Raw genomic sequence first — 23,538 nt, forward strand, 5'->3', positions numbered from 1 at the left:
AAAAAATCTGTAGTGGACAGGGCAGGGCACCCAGGCTCCGTCTGAGCACAGAGACTGTGATGGAGTTCTTGTGGGCCCAAAGGTAGGTGGGAGTGGGGGATGGCAGCACCTCCGTTCACCAAACAGGTGTGGGGTATAAGAGTAACAGGAGAAATGTCGTACCTTTTCAGTCTTGCAGGTCCCTAGTGTCCTTGGGCTTGCTGGAAAGCAGAACGTGTTCTTAAAGCCCCATGAATCTGCAAGAATGCTGTCTCTTTAAATATCCAAAATAGTCAAGCAGCTTTTTAAACCTTCAAAATGACGGCACCCTCCAGACCGGCAAAAATCCACAGCTTATCCCACCTTTCTCTTCACCTTCTCCATTTGTTCCCCAGCCACCATGCACAGTCCTTCATGCAGCCCCTGGCTAGCAGGGTGATTTTTAGGTTAATTCTTAGGTCCTGCCACCACTCGGGAATCTCCAAGCTGTCTGTGCTGTCAGTATTTCTCAGGATCGCTGCCAAACCGCAGCTCCGTCTGTCTCCCTTTTTGGTATTTTCACACAAATTCTTCTGCCAGTTGGGGTTTAGTCCACTTCTATATCCTTCCCTTCAAGGGTCAGGGGTCCAGGATTATCTTCTGTGTCTGTGTTAGTTAGTTTCCCTTTTCTTTGTTGAAGAGGGTCTGTGCAGTCTTTCTGCCTAGTCTGCCATCTTGCTGGCCGTCTACGATGTGTCTGTTATAGACAGCATATTGTTGGGTTATGGTTTCTTTTCCATTCTGCAACTCTCCATCTCTTGAATGGTGCATTTAATCCATTGACATTCAGTGTAATTATCAACAAGTATGAATTTATTGCTGTCGTTTTGTTATGTGCTTTTTCATGATGTTGCTGATTTCTTTGTTCCATATAATTTTCTGTGCTGAGCTCATTTTGTTTATGAATTGTGTTATCACTTCTTTCATTGCTGTAATTTTAGTTTGTGCTAAATATTTGTGCTTGTCCTCTTTTTTATTATGATGTGAAGGTTTATAATTTTTCTTTGAATTTATCCTGTGATTTATAATTTTCTTCCCAAGTTTAGAACAGTCCATCCTATCTTGCAGTTGTCTTGACTTCCTTACCATTTAGAAGTTCTGTAACTACACTATATTTTCCCTCTTTTTTGTTTGTAGTTGTCCCCTTTTGTCAATTGATGTCTCTGGCTCCCTGTTTACAACCTGTAGGCTTAATTACTTTGGATACTTCCCTAACTGGGTTGGTTTCTGGGTTATGTCATCATGTATGTTAATGGTCAGTTGTTGTTTGCTGTTGTTGGTTCTCTGTCCAAAGGACTCCCTGTACCATCTCTTGTAAGGTTGGTCTGGTTTTTAAAAATTCCCTTAATTTCTGCTTATCTGTAAATGTCCTACTTTCACCATCATATTTGAGAGATAGTTTTGCTGGATATATACTTCTTGGTTGAACATTTTTTTCTTTCAGGGTTTTATGTATACCATCCCATTGTCTCCTCACTCTCATGGTTTCTGCCAAGAAATCAGAGCTTTATCTTATTGGTTGCCCCTTGTACGTAACTTCCTTTTTTCTGTGCTACTTTCAGGATTCTTTCTTTGTGTTTGGTTTTGGTGAGTTTGATGATGGCATTTCTTGATGATTTGTCTTTGGTGTATCTTGTTTGGGGTTCATTAGACTTCTTGAATGGATATATTCTCATCTTCATCATACCAGGGAAATTGTCTTCCAACAAAGTTTTGACAATTTTCTCTGTGGTCTTATTTGTCTCTTCCTGTTCTAGAATTCCAATTACATGTAGGTTATTCCTTTTGATGGTATCCCACATGAACCTTAGGATTTCTTCATTTTGTTTTTGATATTTTTTTCTTATTGATCCCTTTCCAAAGATGTATTCACATCTCTGTCTTCAATCTCACTAATTCTATTTTCCTTTGATTCAATTCTACTCCTTTGCCCATTCAATGTATTATCTATTTCTGAAAATTTAGTATTAATCTTCTGGATTTCCATCTGTAGATTTTGTATCATTTCTAACTTTTCATTTATTTTGTCATTTTGTTCTTGTATTGTCTTTTGAAATTGTTCTGGGGTTTTCTCTGTTTTCCTCAATTTTTTCAGTATTTCCCTTGATCTGTCTCTTAATCCATTGAAGGTACCTAAATATAATTCTTTTGAATTCCTTATCAGGGAATTCCGGGAGCTCTGGTAGCATAGTGGCTAAAGGCACTTGACTGCTAACCAGAAGGCGGGAGGTTCAAACCCACCAGCTAGTCCTCGAAAGGAAGATGGGGCAATCTGCTTCTGTAGTGATACTGCCTTGGAAACCCAAGGAGGGGTTGCTATGAGTCAGGTCTGACTTGACGGCACATAACAACAACAACAACAACATCAGGGAATTCCAGTGCTGTTTCCTTCTCAGAGATGTGTTCTGGGTCTGTATCCTGGGCCTTTTTTCTCCTACTTTATCTTCCTTCTTTGTGTGCATTGTGATGGTCTGTTGTCTCTGAGACATTGTGACATTTTTGTGTTTATATTTAATTGGTTATTGTATGTTGGAGTGACTTGCCCACGATTTTCATTTTCCTTGTTTTGTATGGATGTTATTTACATAAGCAGGGTACTGTGCTCCTCTATTCACTAGTTAGCAGCACTTATACAATCACCACCTGTCTCCCTTCCCTTTATCAGCCTCCTGTATTTCTCTGCCATCCTTGTCAAACAGAACCTATTCTTAGGACCCTGAAATGCAAATGAGAATGCTGTCACTTTAAATATCCAAAATGGCTGCCACTTGTAAACATTCAAATGGCTGCACCTTTGGTCATTTTTAATATCCAAAATGGCCATCACTTGTAAACATCCAAAATGCCTATGCCTTGGTCACTTTAAATATCCAAAATGACTATCACTTGTAAACAATCAAAATGGCTGCCTCCTCTGGACAGTTAAAAGTCCACAGTTCAGGTTGTCTTCCTTCTTATTTTTTCCCTTCCCAGTCATAGGCCACCAGTGCAGTTGTCCCTGCAGCCCTTGGGGACCAAGGCTAATCTTTAGGTCAATTGTCAGGTCCCAACGGCACTTGGAAATATTCAGGCTGTTGGTGCCATCAGAGTAGCTGACAGTCCACAGCTTTGTCCATTTCCATACTCATTGTTTTCATTCAGGTTTTTCCACTAGTTGGTGCCTTATCCACTTTTGCATACTTCCTTTCAAAGCTCAGGGTTCCAGGATTATCTTCTGTATCTCTGTCAATTAGTTTCTCTTTTCTTTGTTGAAGAGGGTCTATGTAGCTTGTCTGCCTATTCCGCCATCTTACTGGAAGTCTACCTGGTGCTCTTATTTTATCTTCACTCCAACTCTTCTATTTTACTGGGTGTTTGCAGACAAGGAAGCTTTATGTTTCCCATGGGCAGATTACCACCCTTTTATCTTCTGGAAAGTCAAAACACTTTTATATACACAATACTGCATTATCAGTAATAAAAAAAATAAAAATAACACACAGGTGGGTACATAGGTAGACAGGCTAAATGATCAGGTATGTCTAGGCAAAAGAGAGTATACCCATGACACTATATAAGTTTGGAAGATGATATTTCTACATACATATTTGTATGTACTGTAAGAAAGTCCATATATATCATACAGCTAACAGAGCAAAATTATGATAACTTCTTAGCCATAGCCACACACCCCAAAGGAGTGAGTCACTGGGCCTATGAGTTTGGGACCATGATCACTGGGAACATAAGGCTCAATTGGCTTAATATACTACACAAAAACATTGTTCTACATCCTACTTTGGTGAGTAGCCACTGGGATCTTAAAAACTTGCAAGTGGGCATCTAAGATGCAACAATTGGTCTGTCATAATCCAAAGCAAAGAAGAATGAAGAAAATCAAAGACACATGGAAACAATTAGTCCAAGGCACTAGTGGACCATACAAACCTCAGTCTACATGACCCTGAGACCAGAAATAGATTCCTAGCTACCACTGTCAACCACTTGGAAATAAGAGAAAAATATGGAACAAAACTCAAAATCAGTATAAAAAACAAAAACAAAACAAAAAAACAGGCTTACTGGTCTGATAGAGACTAGTGAAACCCCCAAGACTATGGCCCTTAGTGACTCTTTGGGCTTAGAATTGAACACTGTTTTACATCCTACATTCTCATGGCTTCCAGCCAAACAATAGACAGGCATTTAAGGTGAACATATATACACCAGGGAGGTACAGTTCTTAGAACAATCAACCATGGGAGACCATAAGAACAGTATTCACACAGGGAGATAGTTCAGAGGACAGGTATGCACAGGAAAAAAGGACACAGAGAAAGGGTAACCAGAAGGTGGAAGTGGGAAGAAAGCTGTTACATTATGAGGATTGCAGTCAATGTCATGAAACAAAACATGTATGAACTATTGTATAGAAAATGAATTTGCTCCATAAACTTTCACTCAAATCACATACAAAAAAAAAAAAAGAATAGTAAGCAGAAGAATCTCACTGTGACTAGAGGTGCAGAGGTAGGGGAGGGAGGCTAGCAGGTAGCTGCTCAACCTCCAGTGGGGTGTCCTTGGGGTTGAAGCTACACGTCTGCCCTGAAACTCATTTAATGAGAGAATGAATGATCAGATACTCAGAGAATGTGCCGGGGCAGTGCCGGGAAGGAAGAGGTTTTGACAAATTCTTTTTGTATCTCAGACATATCTCTGAGGACTAAGAAGCAGACCTGGATTTAATGTTCTGGCATAGATGATGACTCCAGGACTGTAGGACAATTAAGGACAGCCAAGTGCATTAACTATTTACATAATATAGAATACCATTGTGAGTGGTCCTTGTAAGATCATATAATCGGAATAGTGAAAGGAAGCAGACAGAAAATTCATTTCTGCTTTTACCCCTCTGGCCTTCAAAGCTCACTTAGAGCTTGCCTTTGAATAAACAGGGCCTTTTCTCAAGGGTCTCTATGAGTCAGAAATGACTCAATGGCACTGGGTTTGTTTTTTCCTAAAGGGTTGGATGATGTAAAGAGTTAACGTGTTTGTCTGCTAACCAAAAGCTTGGTGGTTGGAGTCTACTCAGAAGTTCCTTGGAAAAAAAGTCCTTGTGATCTATTTCCAAAACACAACCATTGTAAATCCTATAGAGCACATTTATACTCTGACACACATGGAGCCGTCATGAGTCAAAGTCAACTTGACAGGCAACTGTATTTTTTTTTCTAGAGGGTTACACACTCGGTTGTCAGGCTCAGATCTGAATTCTTTTCTTCTCTAGAACTCTTTAACATTCAAGCAAGCTATTTCATCTTTCCAGGACCCTAGTCCCAACGCCTCTTGAATTTTGAATTTGCACTGGTCTGCACCTTTAGCCTGTTCAAGTGGATGTTCCAGCCTCTGCCTTTCCTTAAACCAAATTGACTGCAAGGTCCTGATTTTCTCTATACTGGCTCCCCTCAGAGGTCTCCTCTCCCTCTCCCTGTTCTACCTCATCCCTGTGTCTTACCTCCCGCCCATGTTTTATGAAATGTTCTTTGTCCCACATTTGTTCCTGATAGGGTTGTTTATGTCCATTGCAAAAGTTGAGTTCAGAAAAGTAGTTGCATGTAATTGAGGGCAAGAAGAGAAGAGGATTAATCATTATAGGGATGTTTGCCTGAAGTTTTAATGAGGCTGCCTTTCCTTCCTTTTTTTTTTTCAATTCAGAAGTCCACTATAGATGTTGGTTTTTTAGAGACTTGGGATATGAAGTGTCAACATTCTGCATTTAGTGCCTCAGTATAACAAATAAATCAATAAGCTGATTGCTTTGAGTGGTTTTATTATTGAATGCATTGGGGCACCCTTTGTTGTTGAGTAAATGATCATTTCACACTCAAGAATAAGAAATGTACATGGGTGTCACAGGTGTCCCATCGTGTGATTCATAGCTCTGACTTGGGAAGCCATCATTACCAGCAATGTGTGTAATTTAGAACCACTCTGTATCCTTCTGTTTGACAATTCTCCCCAGTTATGTGTGTCATAAATTTATTTCTCATTTGCCTGGAGTGTTTTGGGTTTGTTTTGAATCTGACAGGTCATCAGACATTACATTCTTAAATCTCAAAAACAGATAATCTATGCCCAAAATGCTGCCTTGATAGGAAATAAGATTATATGATTTTCAATTTGGGCTGAAAATCAAACCCATGTTATGATGACACCAAGACTTCCCGTATCCTACAGATTAATCATAACTATCTTACCGTGAAATACTTCTTGTAAATAGGAACTACCCTCCATTTCTTATTCCTGTCAAAATCTTTGATTGGAAAACTTTTACTATAGAAACGTTGTCATTTCTAAAGATGCATTTATTTATTTCATGGTGTGTTTCAACCACAATATAGTCACACTTTTTGTTTCATGCAGTAGGTATGCCTCAGAAGAGTTGTTTATAAACTGAATTTTTACAAATAAATTCACTTGTTAAATGTTCATGAGGAGCTATTGTTTTACTTATGGGTCCTTTATTACGTGGTTCTATTATATTTAGAAAAATCATCCTAAAATTCATTTGAAAAGTATAGTTTTCTTATACTGGGTCTTGTTTAAATGCAGTAATCTTAATAAGAATCAGAATTACCAATGATCTTCTACCCTTAATAATTCTGGCTTAGTTATACCACATTTCATCTCAATGAGAGACTGCGGTTTTTGTAAATTCTACATTTGATCACTGATATTCAAAATGCTCACCCAAGGGACAGACAGTATACAAGGGGAAGGTCAGCACAAAATAACCAAGGCAAAGGAAAACACTGGGAGGAGCACAAAAGTTAAAAGCAACAAAGGTAAATACTGTTACATACACAATCATGCAATAACAGTAGTACAGGTTTGACAGAGGATATTTCTACATATGTATTTTTAAGTGCTGCAAATATACCCATGAATATAGTAGAACATACAGGGGGAAATGTTATGAAAACTTCTTAGCCATAACCAAACACCTTGAGAGAATGAGTCACTGGGCATAGGGGCTTAGGACCATAGTCTTAGAGGACACTAAAGTTAATTGGCATAACACAGTCCACAAAGACAATATTCTACATCTTACTTTGGTGAGTAGTGACGAGTCTTAAAAGCTTGTGAGCGGCCATCTAAGATACAAATATTGGCATCTTCCCATCTGGAACAAAGAAGAGTGAAGAAAATCAAAGACACATTTAAACAGTTAATCTGAAGGATTAATGGACCAGGCAAATCCCAGCCTCCATGACCCTGAGACCAGAAGAACTAGATGATGGCTGGCTACTGCTGCCAACTGCTCTGAAAGTGATCACAATATGAGGTCCCAGAAAGAGTGGGAGAAAAAAGTGGAATAAAACCCAAAATTAAAAACAAAACAAAACAAAACAAAAACCCCGGCTTACTGGTACACTAAAAACTGGTGGAAGCTCAAGACTACTGCCTTTAGACACATTCAAGCCTGGGACTGAACTCACTCATATGGCCCAACTTTCAGTCAAACAATGGACAGACCTATAAAGCGATCAATAACACCAGGGAGGTATGCACTCCTTAGAGCAGTCAACCATGTGAGATCAATAGGACAGCGTTTGCCAGAGATAAAGTTCAGAAGGCAAGAAGGGATAGGAAAGAAGGATGAATGGAACTATAAACACAGGGAGGTGGTGGGAAGGGTGCTATTACATTGTGGGGATTACAATCAGTGTCACAAAACAAAATATGTATTAATTGTTGATTGGAAAACCAATTTGCTCTGAAACCTTCACCTGAATTACAATAAAAAGTTAAAAAAAAAAAAAAAGTTCTCACCCAGGAAATTTGCCCATGTTAGAGCCACCTCTTGGTCTTTCTTGTCTCATTCTTTTAGGGAAGGAAAAAGGGATGCCAGCTCAACAACTGAGAATATTTTTTATGTTCTGCTAGAATATTAGGTAACCTATTAGGCAATTTCTCATTGACCTCTCAACTGTGATTCTGTGTGTTTTGGTTGTCTACTGCTATGTAACAAACCACTCCTAAACTTACTGGTTTTAAAAATTATTATTATCTCTCAATGTTTTGGGGTTGTTTGACTCACTTGATTGCTTTTCACCTGGGCTTCTCAAATGTGGTTGCAGTTTGATGTCAGCCGGGGCTGCAGTCATCTGAAGGCTCACATAGGCTGGTCAATCAAGATGACTCCCTCACATGACAGGCAGTTGGGGCTGATTGTAAGCTGGCTGTAAGCTCAGCTGGGCACTTACACATGACCTGTTGTGTGCCTTGGGCTTCTCACATGGTGGTTGAGTTCCAAGAGGGAGTGTCCCAAGAATAGGTATTCCAAGAGACCCAGGCAGGAACTGTAAGACTTCTTATGATCTAGCCTCAGAGTCCCAAAGCATCACTTCTATCACATTCTATTGGTCAAAAGCCAGCCCAGACTCAAGGGGAAGGGAATTAGGCTTTGCCTCTTGATGTGAGTGTGTGTGTATAAGAGGGTAAGAAATGGATGGTGTCCACTTTTTGATTATCTACCACATTCTGTGTTAGAGAAAGAATATTTTTTAGAAGAATGTCATTACCTAAATATGAATGGCATGAGGTACATTGGGGGATGGGTATAGGGAGGCTATAGAATGTTTACTCTGTGCAAGTGAATTGGCCAGCCTTGTTGGTTAGGACTTAGGACACTTTAGGGAGCATACCCTAAATGAGTAGCTCTCCATGGAAGCCAGGTAGCATCCTACAAGAGAAATGTTCCCACTCATTAACCCCAGCCCTAAATTAGACCAACCACTTTGCAGATGATTAAAAAAAGAACTTGGTAATGGAGTCTAAATAGCAGTTTGAAAGACAGGGCTAAACAAACAAAAACTCAAAAGTGTTACTGGCAACTTGATTCCAGCTCATGGAGACCCATGTGTGTCAGAGCAGAAGAGCCCTCTGTAAGATTTTCAGTGGTCTTACTTATGGAAGCAGATCCCCGGGAATATCTTCCATGGCATCACTGAGTGGATTAGAATTGCCAACCTTATGGTTAGTAGGCAAGTACAAACCCTTTGTGCCAAACAGGGCCTTTATAAGATAGGGATGACATCAGCTTCTTACCTAAAAGCTACCCCAAACATACATCCCATTCATACGGTAAAAAGGTCTTCATAAATTAGAACTGCACATTATTTCACAAACACATAGAAAACTGTGCAGTAATGCATCTGGTTTGTTGGTTTTTCAGCTCACATTTTGGAGGTGAATAGAGAAGGCCCAGTCCATAGAGTGAACACTTTTTGCTTCATGTTTGAGGAAAAGTCAAGTTCTTCCCCCAGATACTTGAAAGTATTCCTCCCTAGACTTATTGAGAGAACTAGCTGCCCTGTTAATCTGGATTCCAGATATGGAGTTTGGCTAATCTAGATGCAAAGGCTGGCAACTCCCTTGAATATATTACTTTTTACTCTTTGTAGCAGTTTTCCCTCCCCTTGTCTACTTCTCTCTCATTCCTTGAGGATTTATCTATTTATCTGTGCTGAAAATTTAGAGGAAAGATAAACAACACTTGAAGCTATTTATAACTGTAGGCTGTGCTGGGAATTAGTTAAGCTTTGTTAGTTAGACATATATTGAGTTGTTTGTTGCTGGGGAAGGTGGAAAGAGTAGACTTAGGTGTGAAAAGAAGCTGTTTAGAGGATATTGACAGAAGGTTGACCCAGAATATGGCTATTTGGGATTAGTACTCTATTGACAAGGCTGCTGTGGGTAGTCCAAACAGTTAAGCACTCAATTAATAACTGAAGGTTGGTGGTTGGTACCCTCCCAGAAGTGTCTCAGAAGACAAGCCTGGCAATCTGCTTCTGAAGTTTACAGCCTTGAAAACTCCATGGAACAGTTTTACTCTGCACACATGGAATCACTGTGAGTTGGAATTGACTCCAAGGCAACTAGCAACAGCAAAAACAACTCTATTGACTATTAAATTTACTCTTGTGAAATGCTACCAGTTGGGCATTTAGCAATGGCCAAGAACATATAGGAAGGGGGTATGGGAGAAAGGAATGAGGAAGGAGACACCATATAACTGCAAATATTAAGGCAGTGGAGAGTATGGGAAGAGGTGGACTTATATTGCCTGACTTCTTCCATGTAGATCATCCCAAACAGAGGAGATCTCTCCTGTTCTTTAGCTCCCCACTGAAGTGTCCACACCCTTTCCACTAGCAGCTGAAATGTTCACCTCTGTCACACTAATGTCCACCTTTCTTCTTTATTTCTTTTCTATCTGCAAATGTTGACTGACCTCCTACTTACTATGTGCTAAGTATTGTGTTGTATGGAAGGATAAGGTATGTGAACTGTCTTGTTCGGAGACAGACAATAAACAAATAAATAATGTAATTACTGAATATGATTAGTGTTATTGGGGAAAAAAAAGGGTGTGGGGCCCTGTTTTAGACAAAATAATCAGCATAGCCATCTTAGAGGCCATTAATGATCTCAAGCGCATTGATTAAACTTTGAAATGTATTATATGATATTTAAGGTTCCTTAAATCACATGTTGTTAAGGTTCAAATTAAAGCCATATTTGCTGTTTCTGAGCAAAGTACAGAATGGTGATGGATACAATTCTGGGAAGCAGAGTGAAGTCAGCCTGGGTGACCAGACCCCTCCTGGCTGACACTTTCCTCATGACAACTTTCTCTCCTTAGGGAAAGGAGATGTGTTTGGAGATGTGTTCTGGAAGGAAGCCACTCTTGCCCAGTCCTGTGCCAACGTTAGGGCCTTGACCTACTGTGACCTGCATGTCATCAAACGGGATGCCCTGCAGAAAGTGCTGGAATTCTACACGGCCTTCTCCCACTCCTTCTCCCGGAACCTCATTCTCACCTACAACTTGAGGAAAAGGGTGAGCCAATAGTTTCCATTTCTTCTCTACAAAGAGCATTCCCTGGGCCCTTAGGATGATCACTTGGGCCAGGAAAAGTCCCTTAGCTATTTATTTCAATGAAACAATTGTTTCTAGAGAGGTTCTATTCATTACTTGGTCTTCAAACTTTTGCTATAAATTGGAATAAAGAGAGGATATTACTAGATTAAAAGATGGGTTACTTTTGATGCAGAAGGGATTTGGTCATGTGTTTGTCTCTGGATGTTTTTCCTAGCAATATCTAGACCTTCCAGAATTTTGAAAAGATAAGTCAAACATAGGATTGTTAGTCAATAAAATGGCTCAGTGAAGCCACTTAATTAATATAAACAGAATTTTCCTGGTGACTGGGACCTGTTGACTGGTGTAATAATAATTTTTAAAAGGTGTGAAAATGATTTAGTTGGGTCTAGAAAATAAGAAAGATTTGGAATCTAATTGCCTAGACAATATTTAGTATACAACTGCCAACTTCACAGGTTGAGAAAATGATTAGTAAGTAGTTAAAGAACCAGATTTCTCATCTGAAGTTATTTCTTTCACCCTCTAATAATGCCAGTTGCTCTACCTGTCTCTGTGAGGATTAAAATACTTGCCTTGTACTCTTTGGGTTTCCATCACTGATTTATTTTCACTTTATCATCTCTTTTGGTTAAATCTGTAACAAGGTAGCTCTGGACCTAAAGGAATCTTCTTGAAGGATTATCATAGAAGTCTTTCCAAAATTGAACTCACAATCTTTCCCCTAAATCTGCTCTTCTTTTTATAGTGTCTCTCTTTATTAACATTTCTGTGTCGTGCCAGAGTTCCAAGTTAAAAACCCAGGCAATATCCTTGCTATTTCTTCTCCCTCTCCTACACCTCAAGTTAGTCATTAATTTGTGAATTCCACATAAGCTTTCAAACTGAACCCACACTTGGATGAACCGTCCTAACTGGACAATGCAGTAAGCTCCAAACTTACCTTTCTGTCTTGTGTCTTTCCTAGTTGCAGTCCTTCCTACTTATGTCCACTCAAGGAACCATCTAAAAAACTAACAAGATCATGTTACTCTCCTCTGTAAAGATCACTTGCCTATACCATGACTACAAGATAAAGTCTATACATTTCAGCATGTTTTATGTGACTTTTTGCATATGGCCCAATCTTAATTCTTTTCTTTCTCTCTCTCTCTTTCACTTTCTCTCTTTCGATTTGGGTGAAAGTTTACAGAACAAATTCACTTTCCATACAGCGGCTCACATACACTTTGTCTCATGACATTGACTACAATTTACCACAATGTAACAGCTCCCCTCCTACTTCCTCCCCATAGTTACTTCCCTGTGTCCTTGCCCCATGCACTCTTGTCCCCTGAGCTGTCTCCCTGTGCATACACAACCTTTCTATTCTCCCATGCCAATCTTAATTCTTGAGGTGCAACTTCAACCATTCCTCCCATGCCCAGCCCTGCCGTAAGAGTCACACTCGAGGACCAGGTTTGCTGGTCTGATAGAACATTATGGAACTACTGAGACTATGGTTCCTAGCTGCCCTTCAGGTCTGGAATTGAGCCCACTCCTGTGGCTTCCAGTCAAACAAAAGACAGGCATATGAGCTGAACATTTACATTAGGTAGATATACTCCTTGGAGAGGTCAATCACGGGAGGATAGAAGGGCTGTGTATGCACAGGGAGACGGCTCAGGAGACAGGAATGCATGGGAGGGAAGGACACAGGGAAGAGGTAACTATGGGGAGGAAGTGGTAAGAGAGCTGTTGCATTGTGGGAAATTTCAGTCAATGTCATGAGACAATGTGTATGTGAGCTGCTGTATGGAAAGTGAATTTGCTCTGTAAACTTTCACCCAAATCACAATTAAAAAAACAAAAAAAACAAGTCACACTCTAGTTAGGTCGAACTCCACACAGTTTTTCAAGCATGCCCCAACATTTCAGAGCACTGTGGCTCTGTATATGCTTCTTCCTCAGCTGGGGATTCTCTCCTCTTCTTCTCTGTGGGACAAACTCATGTTAAACCTTAAGATCACTGATATATTTATTTGTTCATTTACCCATTAATCAAACCTAATATACTGCCAAATCACCTAGATTAGAGATAAAAAAATTAATATTCCTCAGTTCCCTATCTTCAGGAACCTAAAGTGTAATAGAGAAGATGAACACAGGAAGATAACTGCAATATATTATGCTAAGTACAGAGTCCTGAGATGGCACAAACCATTAAGTGCTCAACTACGAGCTGAAAGGTTGGCAGTTCAAACCCATGGAGAGGTATCTTGAAGACAGGCCTAGAAATTTGCTTCCAAAAACAGAAAACCCTATAAAGCAGTTCTACTCTAAACACACGTGGTCGCCATGAGTTGGAATTGACTTGACACCAATTAACAACAACAGTGCTAAGTGTGGTCATTGTAATTTGTGCAAGTTACTGTGGGAACATAAAAGAGGGGCTAGTTAAAGAGAGACCGGGGACAATGTTAGGGGGTGATTCCTGAACTGAGTTGTAAAGGATGAATTTGTCAAGAAAACAGAAGAAGTAGACATTCTAGTTGGAGGGGCAGTTTGAGCAAAGACATGGAGAAAGGAGAGAGCCTTTTGTCTTCCAAGTTTTTTGTAAAAGATTCCAGACTCCTGTCATTAAGCTACCCCAACAATATGCCTCCATCTCTTTTAAATGTCTTTAATTAATTGCCTTGTGATTCTCTGCTCAGAATCCTATAAGGACAAAGGCTCAGCACCTTGGTATCCCCAGTGCTTAACTCATTGCAGGACACCTATTAGGGAATTAATAAATAATAAATATTAATAAAAATTTAAGGGTGGCAAGGAAAGAGATGGGATCTCTGGGCCTCAGTTTTACCATCATAAATTATGAGGTTGTGGCTAGATGATTTTTATGGTTCTGTATTTTGAAACCTGGTCACGTAAATTCTAGTGGGAAATGGGCAGTAGTTGAAAATTGAGCGTTCATAGTTCTTCCTTGTTTATCTGTTGGCTGGGAACATAGGGTGCTTGCTGGTGATACTTTTAGCAAAGTGGATTTTCTTCACGTCTTTTATTTATTTATTTTTTTCTATGAAAGCAAGTTGATTATAATCAGCTTTCAGTGTTGCTGATAATATAGGTTGGAAAAAAAAAAAACCATGTAGTTTGGGTTATTTGGAGGAGCAATCATCCTGGGATAATTGTAGATCCAGTAAATCTGTCTTTAAAAAGCAAGAATGACAACAAAAACACTACCAGCTTAGGGGTCAGATTGTTTGTATAAGTACAGAATGATTGACAGCTCTGGAAAGAGAAGACACAGGAACAAATCTTTGAAGAGCTGTTGTGGAGGAGGTTAAGTCTGGTCTTTATAGCCATTAGGAGCAGAAGAAGACCCAAAGCTTTGGAGAGACATACTTTCTATTCACAAAATGAAGACCATTAAAAAGATCAGAACTACCCAAAGAATGAAATAAATAGACTGCTTTGAGTAGTATCCATTCCCTTGTTCTGAGGGTATTTACGCATTCCCTAGATACTCATGCTCAGAAACATTGTAGAGGGCACTTGAGTATCAAATAGAGAGAGTCAGACTTGTTGACCTTGAAATTCCTCCCAGCTCAAAGCACCTATGAAGTTGGTATGGATCCAAAGTAATTTTATGTAAAGAGATAGCCTGTCATTTTGGTTTTGGTAGTATAATCTCTCACTGTGTCCTTCTGAGAATTAATTCATAGTTACATAGGGCATAGAAGATAAGAACATTACATGCATGAATTATTCTTATAGCTATTTTCTTTTCCTGGCAAAATGAAGAGTATTCTTGTGGCTATTTTGATCTTGGCAAAATCAAGGGTGTTATTTGTATAGATTCCTGAGAACACAGTGCCTTTGACATTTGTTTGGGGGTAGTTCAATTGTGTAGCCCTCCTCCAGTGTACAGCAAAAACTATGAGCTGAGAGGTTCCTAACTGGCCATCTAGTCACTCCTCTAGATTCCCACCTTGCTTTCATAAATATCATATTTTATAGAAAAATCACAGAGTTGGGTTATTAATGGAAGGATTAGAGCTAGAAGTGACCCCTTGATCAGGTCTCTTCTTGCTTCTCAGAGCTTCATGGCCAACTTTGACCTCTTTATTCTGTGCCTTATGTTTATATCCCTAAACCCAGGTTTGGGAGCTCTGGTGGCATAGTGCCTAAGGCATTTGACTGCTAACCAGAAGGCTGGTAGTTCAAACACACCAGCCACTGCTTGGAAGGAAGGTTGGGCAATCTACTTCTGTAGTGACACTGCCTCAGAAACCCAAGGAGGGGTCTTTATGAATCAGACCTGACTCAACAGCAGTGAGTTTTTAAACCCAGGTTTATAAGCACCACTTAGCTCTCAGCACTGTTCTTGGGGCATAACTCAGGAAAAGACCATTTCTTTCTTCTAGTTCCTCCAAAGCAAGGTCATAAGTTGCCTCAAGAAGGATGCATAACCTGGAAGCCATTCTAGCATTTTCACTTTGACTTCTCTTGCCTATGTGCTCTGAGCCAGGGAAGACATCAGTCTGGATACTGCCTATGTCACTTTGTGCCTCTGTAGTTCTTGGAAAGTTATAAAATGTTATCTAAGTTGTGCTTTCTCATTTGTAAAATAGGGATGATGAACATTTCTACCCTGTAGGATAGTTGTGGAGAGTAAATAACTTATCTAAAGCATGTGTTACACACAGGCCCTAGGCCATAGTAAGTCCTCCATTGAATTATGGGTAAGTCTTATTTTATTTTGTTCACATGAGTATTACCTTTATCTATATCATCTTGTATCTTTGAAACATAAAAGGAAGGAAGCTTCCTCTGCCTTTGCTCACACAGTGAGTGTCTTTGCACTCCAGAATGTTCTGTGGGATGGATGTTATCCCAGGATTTTCCCTTGCACTTCTCACTGCAAAGATAGGCCCACCTAGCTGCTCCAGAAAATGGAAGCCAGTGCTGACCTCATTGTCCCCTTAGTTCCTTCTGGTGGAGAAATCAACACATGCCTACTCTTTGGACCAGTTTCATTCATGGAGGGAAAAACTGGGCTATTTTGACATTGTAGGGTCCATCACTCAGGGGTTGGAATTTTACCAAGAGAAAAGCACAGCCCCCTTGTTTCTTTTGAGGGGGAGGTGGTCTATGGTCATTGATGAAAAGAAGGAGAAGAGGAGCCTGCTTCATCCCAAGCCATCAGCTCTCAAAGGTGCCAGGATTTGAGGGCATTTTCTTCCAGGTCCCAAGTCTTCTATCTGGATTCACAACCTTACATACTTTTAATGGTAAAATTATTACCAACTTCAGGTATCGTGCAAGCTACATCACAATGTCAATATGCGTTATATGCCAGTTTATTAAATCAGTAGAACCACTTCATGGCATTACAGTGTTATTCCCATTTGTCTTAGGCTGGGTTCTCTAGAGCAGCAAAACCATATATATATGGGGAGAGAGAGAGAGAGAGAAATTTATCTCAAGGAAATAACTCATAAGTTTGTAGAGGCTGGCAAATCCTAAGTCAGTGGTTCAGACATCAGACTGGAGTTTTCTTCTGACCCACATAGCTGCAGGGGCCACTAAGCCCAATATCAGCAGGTTAGATGGTAACCTTCTGGCTCAAAGGCTGCAGAGGCTGATGAATCCAAAGATCAGAAGGCAATATGGCAGATTGCCAGCTCAAATCCAAAGAACCAGAGGCCAGATGATGACAAGCCAGATACAGGATCCAGACTGAGCAAAAAGCCAGAGAGCTTTACAAGAATGTCCATATACATATTAGAAGAAGGCCACAACCCTGAGGAAACCCACTTTCAATGATTAGCTGCTCATAGTAGATCTTATCATGAAGATTATTACATTATATCAGCTCTCATCATGGGGGATGATATTGTAACTGCCAAACATCTGGCCCAGCCAAGTTGACACACAATTTTAACCACTACACCATTTCTCAAGGGAATAAAGCAGGACCTTGTAGAGAAGTGAATCACTTTTCCAAGGTCACTCAGCTAATAAGTGGCAGATTCCAAATCCTGTGTGTACTCCTCCTGCTAAGCATCATTGCTGCCTATGGTAGGCCTCCATCATCCATGGTTCTCAGATTTCCCATCTTAACATTCTTTTATCTTTGTTTTCTCCCAGTCTATTGACTTTTGAGGGGTGGCATGAATAATCTCCTAGTTATCTCCAATGGTCTTGACTACTCCTAGTGTACCCAAAAACTTATACAGTAAAATTATAATAATACTTCAGATTGGGAGATATGAGAAGTTTTCTCCTCACAGTGACAGGTACACAATACATTGCTAGGTGTGCTGGGAGGCAGGACACAATTCACTGTGGTTAGGCTGCTAGCAAACCTGGTCATGATTTTAGTAACTTACTAGAAAGAACACTACCTTTAGGTCCAATGACCTAGGTTTGACTCCTCATTTGATGATTGACTAGCTGTGTGCCCTTGGACAAGTTTCTGAACTATTCTAAGCCTCAGTTTTCTTACCTGTGAAAAGGAGCTAGTAAAAGTTCTTTGTAAGTAGGTTTATAGAACATATTTTCCTTGATATTATTATTAGTTGCCATTGAGTCAGCTCTGACTTATGGTGACCTGGTATATAAAAGAACAAAACATTGCCCAGTCCTGCACTGACTTCAGGATTATTAGTATATTTGAGTTCATTGTTACAACTATTGTGTCAATTCACATCATTGAGGATTTTCCTTGTTTTCACTGACTGTCTACTTTACCAAATCTGATGTTCTTTTATACCAATTAAGGAGCTCTGGTGACACTGTGGTTAAAACATTAGGCTGCTAACCAAAAGGTGGGTGGTTCGAACCCACCAGCCCCTTCACCAGAGAAAGATGAGGCAGTCTGCATGTATAAAGATTTACAGCCTTGGAAACCCTAGGGGGCAGTTCTGCTCTGTCCTGTAGGGTCACTATTAGTTAAAATCAACTTGATGGCAGTGGGTGGGTTTCACAGCAATTGGTTTTTCCTGATGATGAGTCCAAACTAAGCAAGAGGAACTCTTGCCATCCTTGCTTTGTAGATTAAAACAAACAAAAATGAAATTTGGCATAGTACCTACAGGAAACAAAACAAACCAGGTACCATGGAATTAATTCCTGTAGGAAGCACCCAATAAATATTCATTCCCTTCTCCTCCCCACTACCCTTCCCTTACTTCTTCCTCCAGTCTTGGTGATTCTGGGTTCATGCTTTGTTTCCCTTAGTTTGTCGCCAGATCCTTCCTTTAGTTGGCATTTCCATTTGGGCTCTACAGTCCTTTGAACCTGGGGTGAGTTTTCACTTCCCAGGTGCTAGGGGATTGGATCCTCTTGCTCATCATTTGGACAGTAGAGGAAATGTACCACAATTTAATGATGTATTGTAGACAGGCAATTAGGGAATTAACGACAGTCAGTGCATGGGATAATTGGCATTTGTGTAATTGGTAGGGTGATTCTCATTCTCTGTGTGTGAGGCTTTCTTTTTAAGGCCAATATTGTCTGGTTGAGAATGTTTTGCAGTGTTTGTTTATATTAATTTGCTCCAGGATAGACTTTTCTTAGCTTGATGAAGCCCAACCTAGTATATTTGAGAAGGAGCTAGGACTCTAGTTAGTTACTGATGCTTTCAAAGCAGAAACTTATTTTTTCATAATACCTATTTTCTAAAACTAATATTGCCATAGTGGACAGTCTTGAATACTGTATGTACATTGCTTGCCCACTTTAAATAAAGAGCAATTTATTCCTGAGAAGAGGAGATCAAAGCATCTGAGGCTTAGAGGGAGCTCTGTTCACAGCGGCGCTAGAAAGCCTTTCTGTTTTCTCCCTGGACAAATTCTTGTGGAAAGTTGGTATTTGGAAAGAAAGGGTGTAAAGCTAGGTGCCTAGAAGTGTCATCCACTTCCCTATTTAATCATTACAGCCTAAGTTTATAAAATGATCTCTACATAACCCATATTTTCCTTGTCATCCCTCCATAGTGAGGGCTTCTGGGAAATTGAAATAATCTATTAGACTGTCAAGCCATGAAGATAATACAATCAGGGTGTTGGAAATAAGGGTGAGAGCAGGGGACAGATGATGTGAGTGACATGATCATAATTCTTATAAAACAACAAAATATAAATCAAAGTCAAGTTCCTTTTTCCTCAAGAGGATCATGGAGTGATGTTAGGGACCTGGTGGCTTTCTCTGTATGCTCAGGGGTCTTCCTAGGCACTCCCAGAAAAGAACCCCATCTTTATGTTGAGGGTTGAAGATAATGAAAGCAATCCATGATTTGTTATGTATGAATCAGTGCTTGCAGTTGATCAGGCTGTATATGACCATTTCTAAGAAAGCAATACAGTTCTGAAATGAACATGGGCTTTGAGGCTAGATCTTCACTAGGTTCTGACAGTTACTAGCTAAGGGATATTGAACAAGTTACTCGATTATTACTCTTCTATAGATTCACACTGTCCACCCCAAAGGATAGTTGTGGGAAAGGAAGACAAATCACCAAGCACTGTGCTTTATTTGTAGCAGGTGCATAGTTGTGTTAGTCCCTTCCAACAGGGAATGGGGGCAGTACAAACAGGGGCAGTAGAACCAATGAGAACAGGAACCATAGTAGTTTGGCTCATAGAAAAAATCATATTAACACAGTAAATAAAGTGGTTAAAAATATAGACTCTAGAGACAGAGTTGATTCTCTGCCATTGAATCAATTCTGACACAGAGTTATCCTATGGGACAGAGTAGAACTGCCCCATAGGGTTTCCAAGGATGTAATTTTTATGGAAGCAGACTGCTACATTTTTCTCCCACAGACCAGCTGTTGGGGTCAAACCATGACATTTTGGTTAGCAACTGAGAGCTTAACCACTGTGCCACCAGGGCTGAGTCCAAGTACTTAGGTTCAAATGCTGGCTGTACTGTGATCTTGGGCCAATTACTTAACATCACTGGACCCCACTTTATTCACGTATAAAACAGAGGCAATAATAATACTTTAGAAGGATTCTTTGAACATACTGAATTATCCATGCAGGTTTTGCTATCATCATTGTTATTGAAGACAAAGAGGATAGGAATAATCTGCATCATTACCAAATTTAATACTTAGCTTTTTTGGTAACACAAAGAACCCATCTGGTAGCAATGGTTTTAAAAGTGGTGTAGAGGCTAAATTTTAACATATGGAAATCTCCTGGGCAGATGATTCAGATATCCAAGCCTGGGCTTCTTAAATAACATGAGTGAAGTGGGATGGTTCATTAGTGAGGCTTAGTGAAGAATGTGCTGTTGGATCCATTGCAGATCTGATTTTCTTCTACAACAGAATAGATGGAGGGATTGGTAGGGTGGGTCCAGAGGTGGAGGAGGGACTGGGGGAAGGACGTTGCAAGGTACCTTAGCTTTTGTTAACTTAATGGATATACTGCTACATATTGTGTTTACCACAAATTAGGAATGATGTGGTCTAGATTAGAGGACTGTGAGGCTGGTACAGTCTTTTAGAGAAGATTGTACTTCAATAATATTTTCTTAGAAGTGTCTGGCTGAGTCATCATGAATAGAATAGTACTGATGAGTCCCAGATCATGGATCAAGTCCTCAGGTGCACAAGTTGGCTCATTGATGGTTCATAGATAGAGCCTGCCCACCCCACTCCCAACCCTTCACCCCACAGGTCACAGGCCATTTGAGCTGGAAGAGATATTAAAGTACATCTAGCCCTCTGTTTCCTAAAGATGTACTTACTGTAGAACAGTACTTCTGATGGATGTTGCTGAGAAATCAAATCAAATCCCATTACCTCCTCAGAATGTCAGCCATAAGCTCAGTAGTGCCCAGACCCCCTCACTTCTGACCTACTGGTTATAAATTGAGAGGTTCCTTCTACCCACTCAAGATACCAACCATAAGCTTGAGGGCCCCCAGGGCCCCTTCACTTTTGATTTGTAGGCTCCCACTAGTTCCTTGGGTTCAATAATTCACTAGAACAACTCAGAGAACTCAGAGAAGTACTATACTTACCATTACATTTTATTATCATGAAAAAAGTATACCAATGAAGAGACACATAGGGCAAGGTCTGGTAGGGTTCCCAATACAAAGCTTCCATCTCTCTAAAAAGGGATGGGGTACTCTCCCTAGTGCATGTGTGTCTTTCACCAACCAAAGGTTCATGGAGCTTCCAAGTCCAGAGTCTTTATCAGGTTCTTATTAGAGAGGCATCATTGATTTAGTCAGCTGCCTCCCCTGAGGTTGAGCTGATATCATTGTGGGTCTTTCTGGCATGTTCAGCCCCTACCCAAGAATCACTCCTTTAGCATAAACTTTCAGGTGTTGTGGTCTGGAGGTCTCACCAAAGATACTTCAATCACTGGAGAAATTCTAACATTTTATAGGTTCTCTCTCAGGAAACAAGGACAAAGACCAAATTCTTTGGGTAAAGTTAATTATAAATCCCACAAATGTTAATAGGTATCTTATATTAAATAATAGATTATTCTCTATATATATAATTTTTAAAAATTTGTTTTGGGGCCAAATAAATTTGAGCAATGATGGGCTAAACAACGGTTAAACAGGCTCCATGATACCAGATTTCTAAAAAAAAAAAAAAAAAAAAAAATGACAACAACCTACTGCTGGACACTATGCCACTCATATTTCAAATACCATCAGGATCACCCATGGTAAACAGGGTTCAGCAGAGCTTCCAGACTAAGACAGACTGGGAAGAAGGATGGGGCCATCCACTTCTGAAACAATTGGCCATGAAAACCTTATTAATAGCAGGGAACACTGTCTGATATATTACTGGAAAACTTTATGACTGGGCAGGGTTTATTCTGTCATACATAGGGTCGCTATGGGTCATAATTGACTTGACAGCACCTAATAACAATAACAACAACTGCCATCAAGTCACTTCTAACTCATAGCATCCCTATAGGATACAGTAGAACTGCCCCATGGGTTTTCCAAGGCAATGTGCAAACAGACTGCCTCATGTTTCTCTCGTGAAGGGGCTGATGGGTTTGAATATTTTAATACTCTTTGTGGATCATTGAATAGGGATAGGGAATATGAGGGGGATAGGATACGCAGCATTTCCCAAAGATGGGATACTATGTCTGATGGATGACAATAGGCACTATTCCAAAAACAAAAAGTACCTCATAGAAGAATAATTGTTTAAAAGTTGGAAAAACAAAAATAAAATAAGTTTCACAATACAGAACTTTGTAGTAACTTTATTATCCTAATGTATATTGTCAGTCTCCAAGGGAGATAATAGGGATGTGTTTATGAAGGATGTATATAGTATACAATATTTCCTTTTTTGTTTTGTTTTGAGAAAGAAGTTGAGACAAGGGTTCCTTGAAACTGTTGTTTTATAGCAAAGGAGACAGAGACTCAGGGAAGCAAAGCAACTTGCATGGTCACATGACTATTTAGTGGTAGAGTTGGGACCCCAACCCAGTTTTCTGATTTCCAGTCCAGTACTCTTTCCACAGTACCATTTGCCTCCCTATCATACTAGTTTTACAAGAGCAGCTCGGTGAGTTTTGATGGCTAGTACAAGTTTTTTTCCTTTCTTTTTAATAATCCCATTGACTTTGTTTTGTGGAATGATAATAGCACAGGGCACAGGGCTGTGGAAATATTTTTGTAGGACATCATCATGAAAGCTCACATGTTTTTCTGTCAGTCATTTTGGGGAGAGAAATCATCCAATTCATAGCATGTGCCAAATAATCAGAGCAGAAGCAGGGATGAGGGAAGTCTGGTGAAATATTTTCTAACAGTAAGTATCCCAACCAGGGGTACAAGGAAGTTGTAGCTGAATTTGCTAAAGGAGCTGAAATGTGTTAAAAACAGCATGATGTGGTAGAAAACACTGTATGAATCTTACCTCCTACTTTCTTACTGATGACCATGGGCAAGTAAACTTCTGAGAATCTTACTTTGTTGTTGAGTGCCTTCAAGTTGATTCTGACTCGGCAATCCCATGTGACAGAGTAGAACTGCCCTGCAAAGTTTCCTAGACTGTAATCTTTATGGCAACAAATCACCAGGTCTTCTCTCCCACGTGGCCACTGGTGGGTTCAGACCGCCAACCTTTCAGTTAGTAGCCTAGTGTTTAACCATTGCACTACCAAGACTCCTTGGAAGGTAAATTATACTTTACGTTCTATGAAAATAGGGCCAGCATACCAATCCCAAACGTCTGTGTGAAGATTAAAACCAAAAACCAAACTTACTGCCATCAAGTTGCTTTCGAATCATAGTGATCCTTTTTTTGGGGATGAAGTAGACCTGCCCCATAGGGTTTCTAAGGCTGTAAGTCCTTACCAAAGCAGACAGCCTCATCTTTCTCCTGTGGAGCAGCTGGTGGGTTCAAACCACCAATCCTTTTGTTAGCACCCAAATGCTTTAGCCACTCCACCACCAGAGCTCCTTGTGTGAAGGTTAGGAGACAGTATATTTTAAATGACTAGCAGGTGCAGGAGCTCTGGTAGCATAGTGGCTAAAGCACTTGACTGCTAACCAGAAGGCTGGCGGTTCAAACCCACCAGCCACTCCTCGGAAGGAAGG

At 40.1% G+C, this 23,538-nt stretch overlaps 1 protein-coding gene across 1 annotated transcript in view; it reads left to right on the forward strand.

The window, feature by feature from the left end:
* KCNH1 (potassium voltage-gated channel subfamily H member 1) overlaps window positions 1–23,538 on the forward strand; it is a 705,904-nt gene that overhangs the window by 588,861 nt on the left and 93,505 nt on the right. Inside the window, exon 10 of the mRNA XM_007952936.2 lies at window positions 10,706–10,902. Coding sequence (XP_007951127.1) covers window positions 10,706–10,902 — 197 coding nt within the window. The remainder of the gene's footprint in view (window positions 1–10,705; window positions 10,903–23,538) is intronic.

The sequence above is a fragment of the Orycteropus afer genome, unplaced genomic scaffold, assembly GCF_000298275.1.
Source record: "Orycteropus afer afer isolate SDZICR_OR568_19922 unplaced genomic scaffold, OryAfe1.0 scaffold00013, whole genome shotgun sequence".
Taxonomy (NCBI): domain Eukaryota; kingdom Metazoa; phylum Chordata; class Mammalia; order Tubulidentata; family Orycteropodidae; genus Orycteropus; species Orycteropus afer.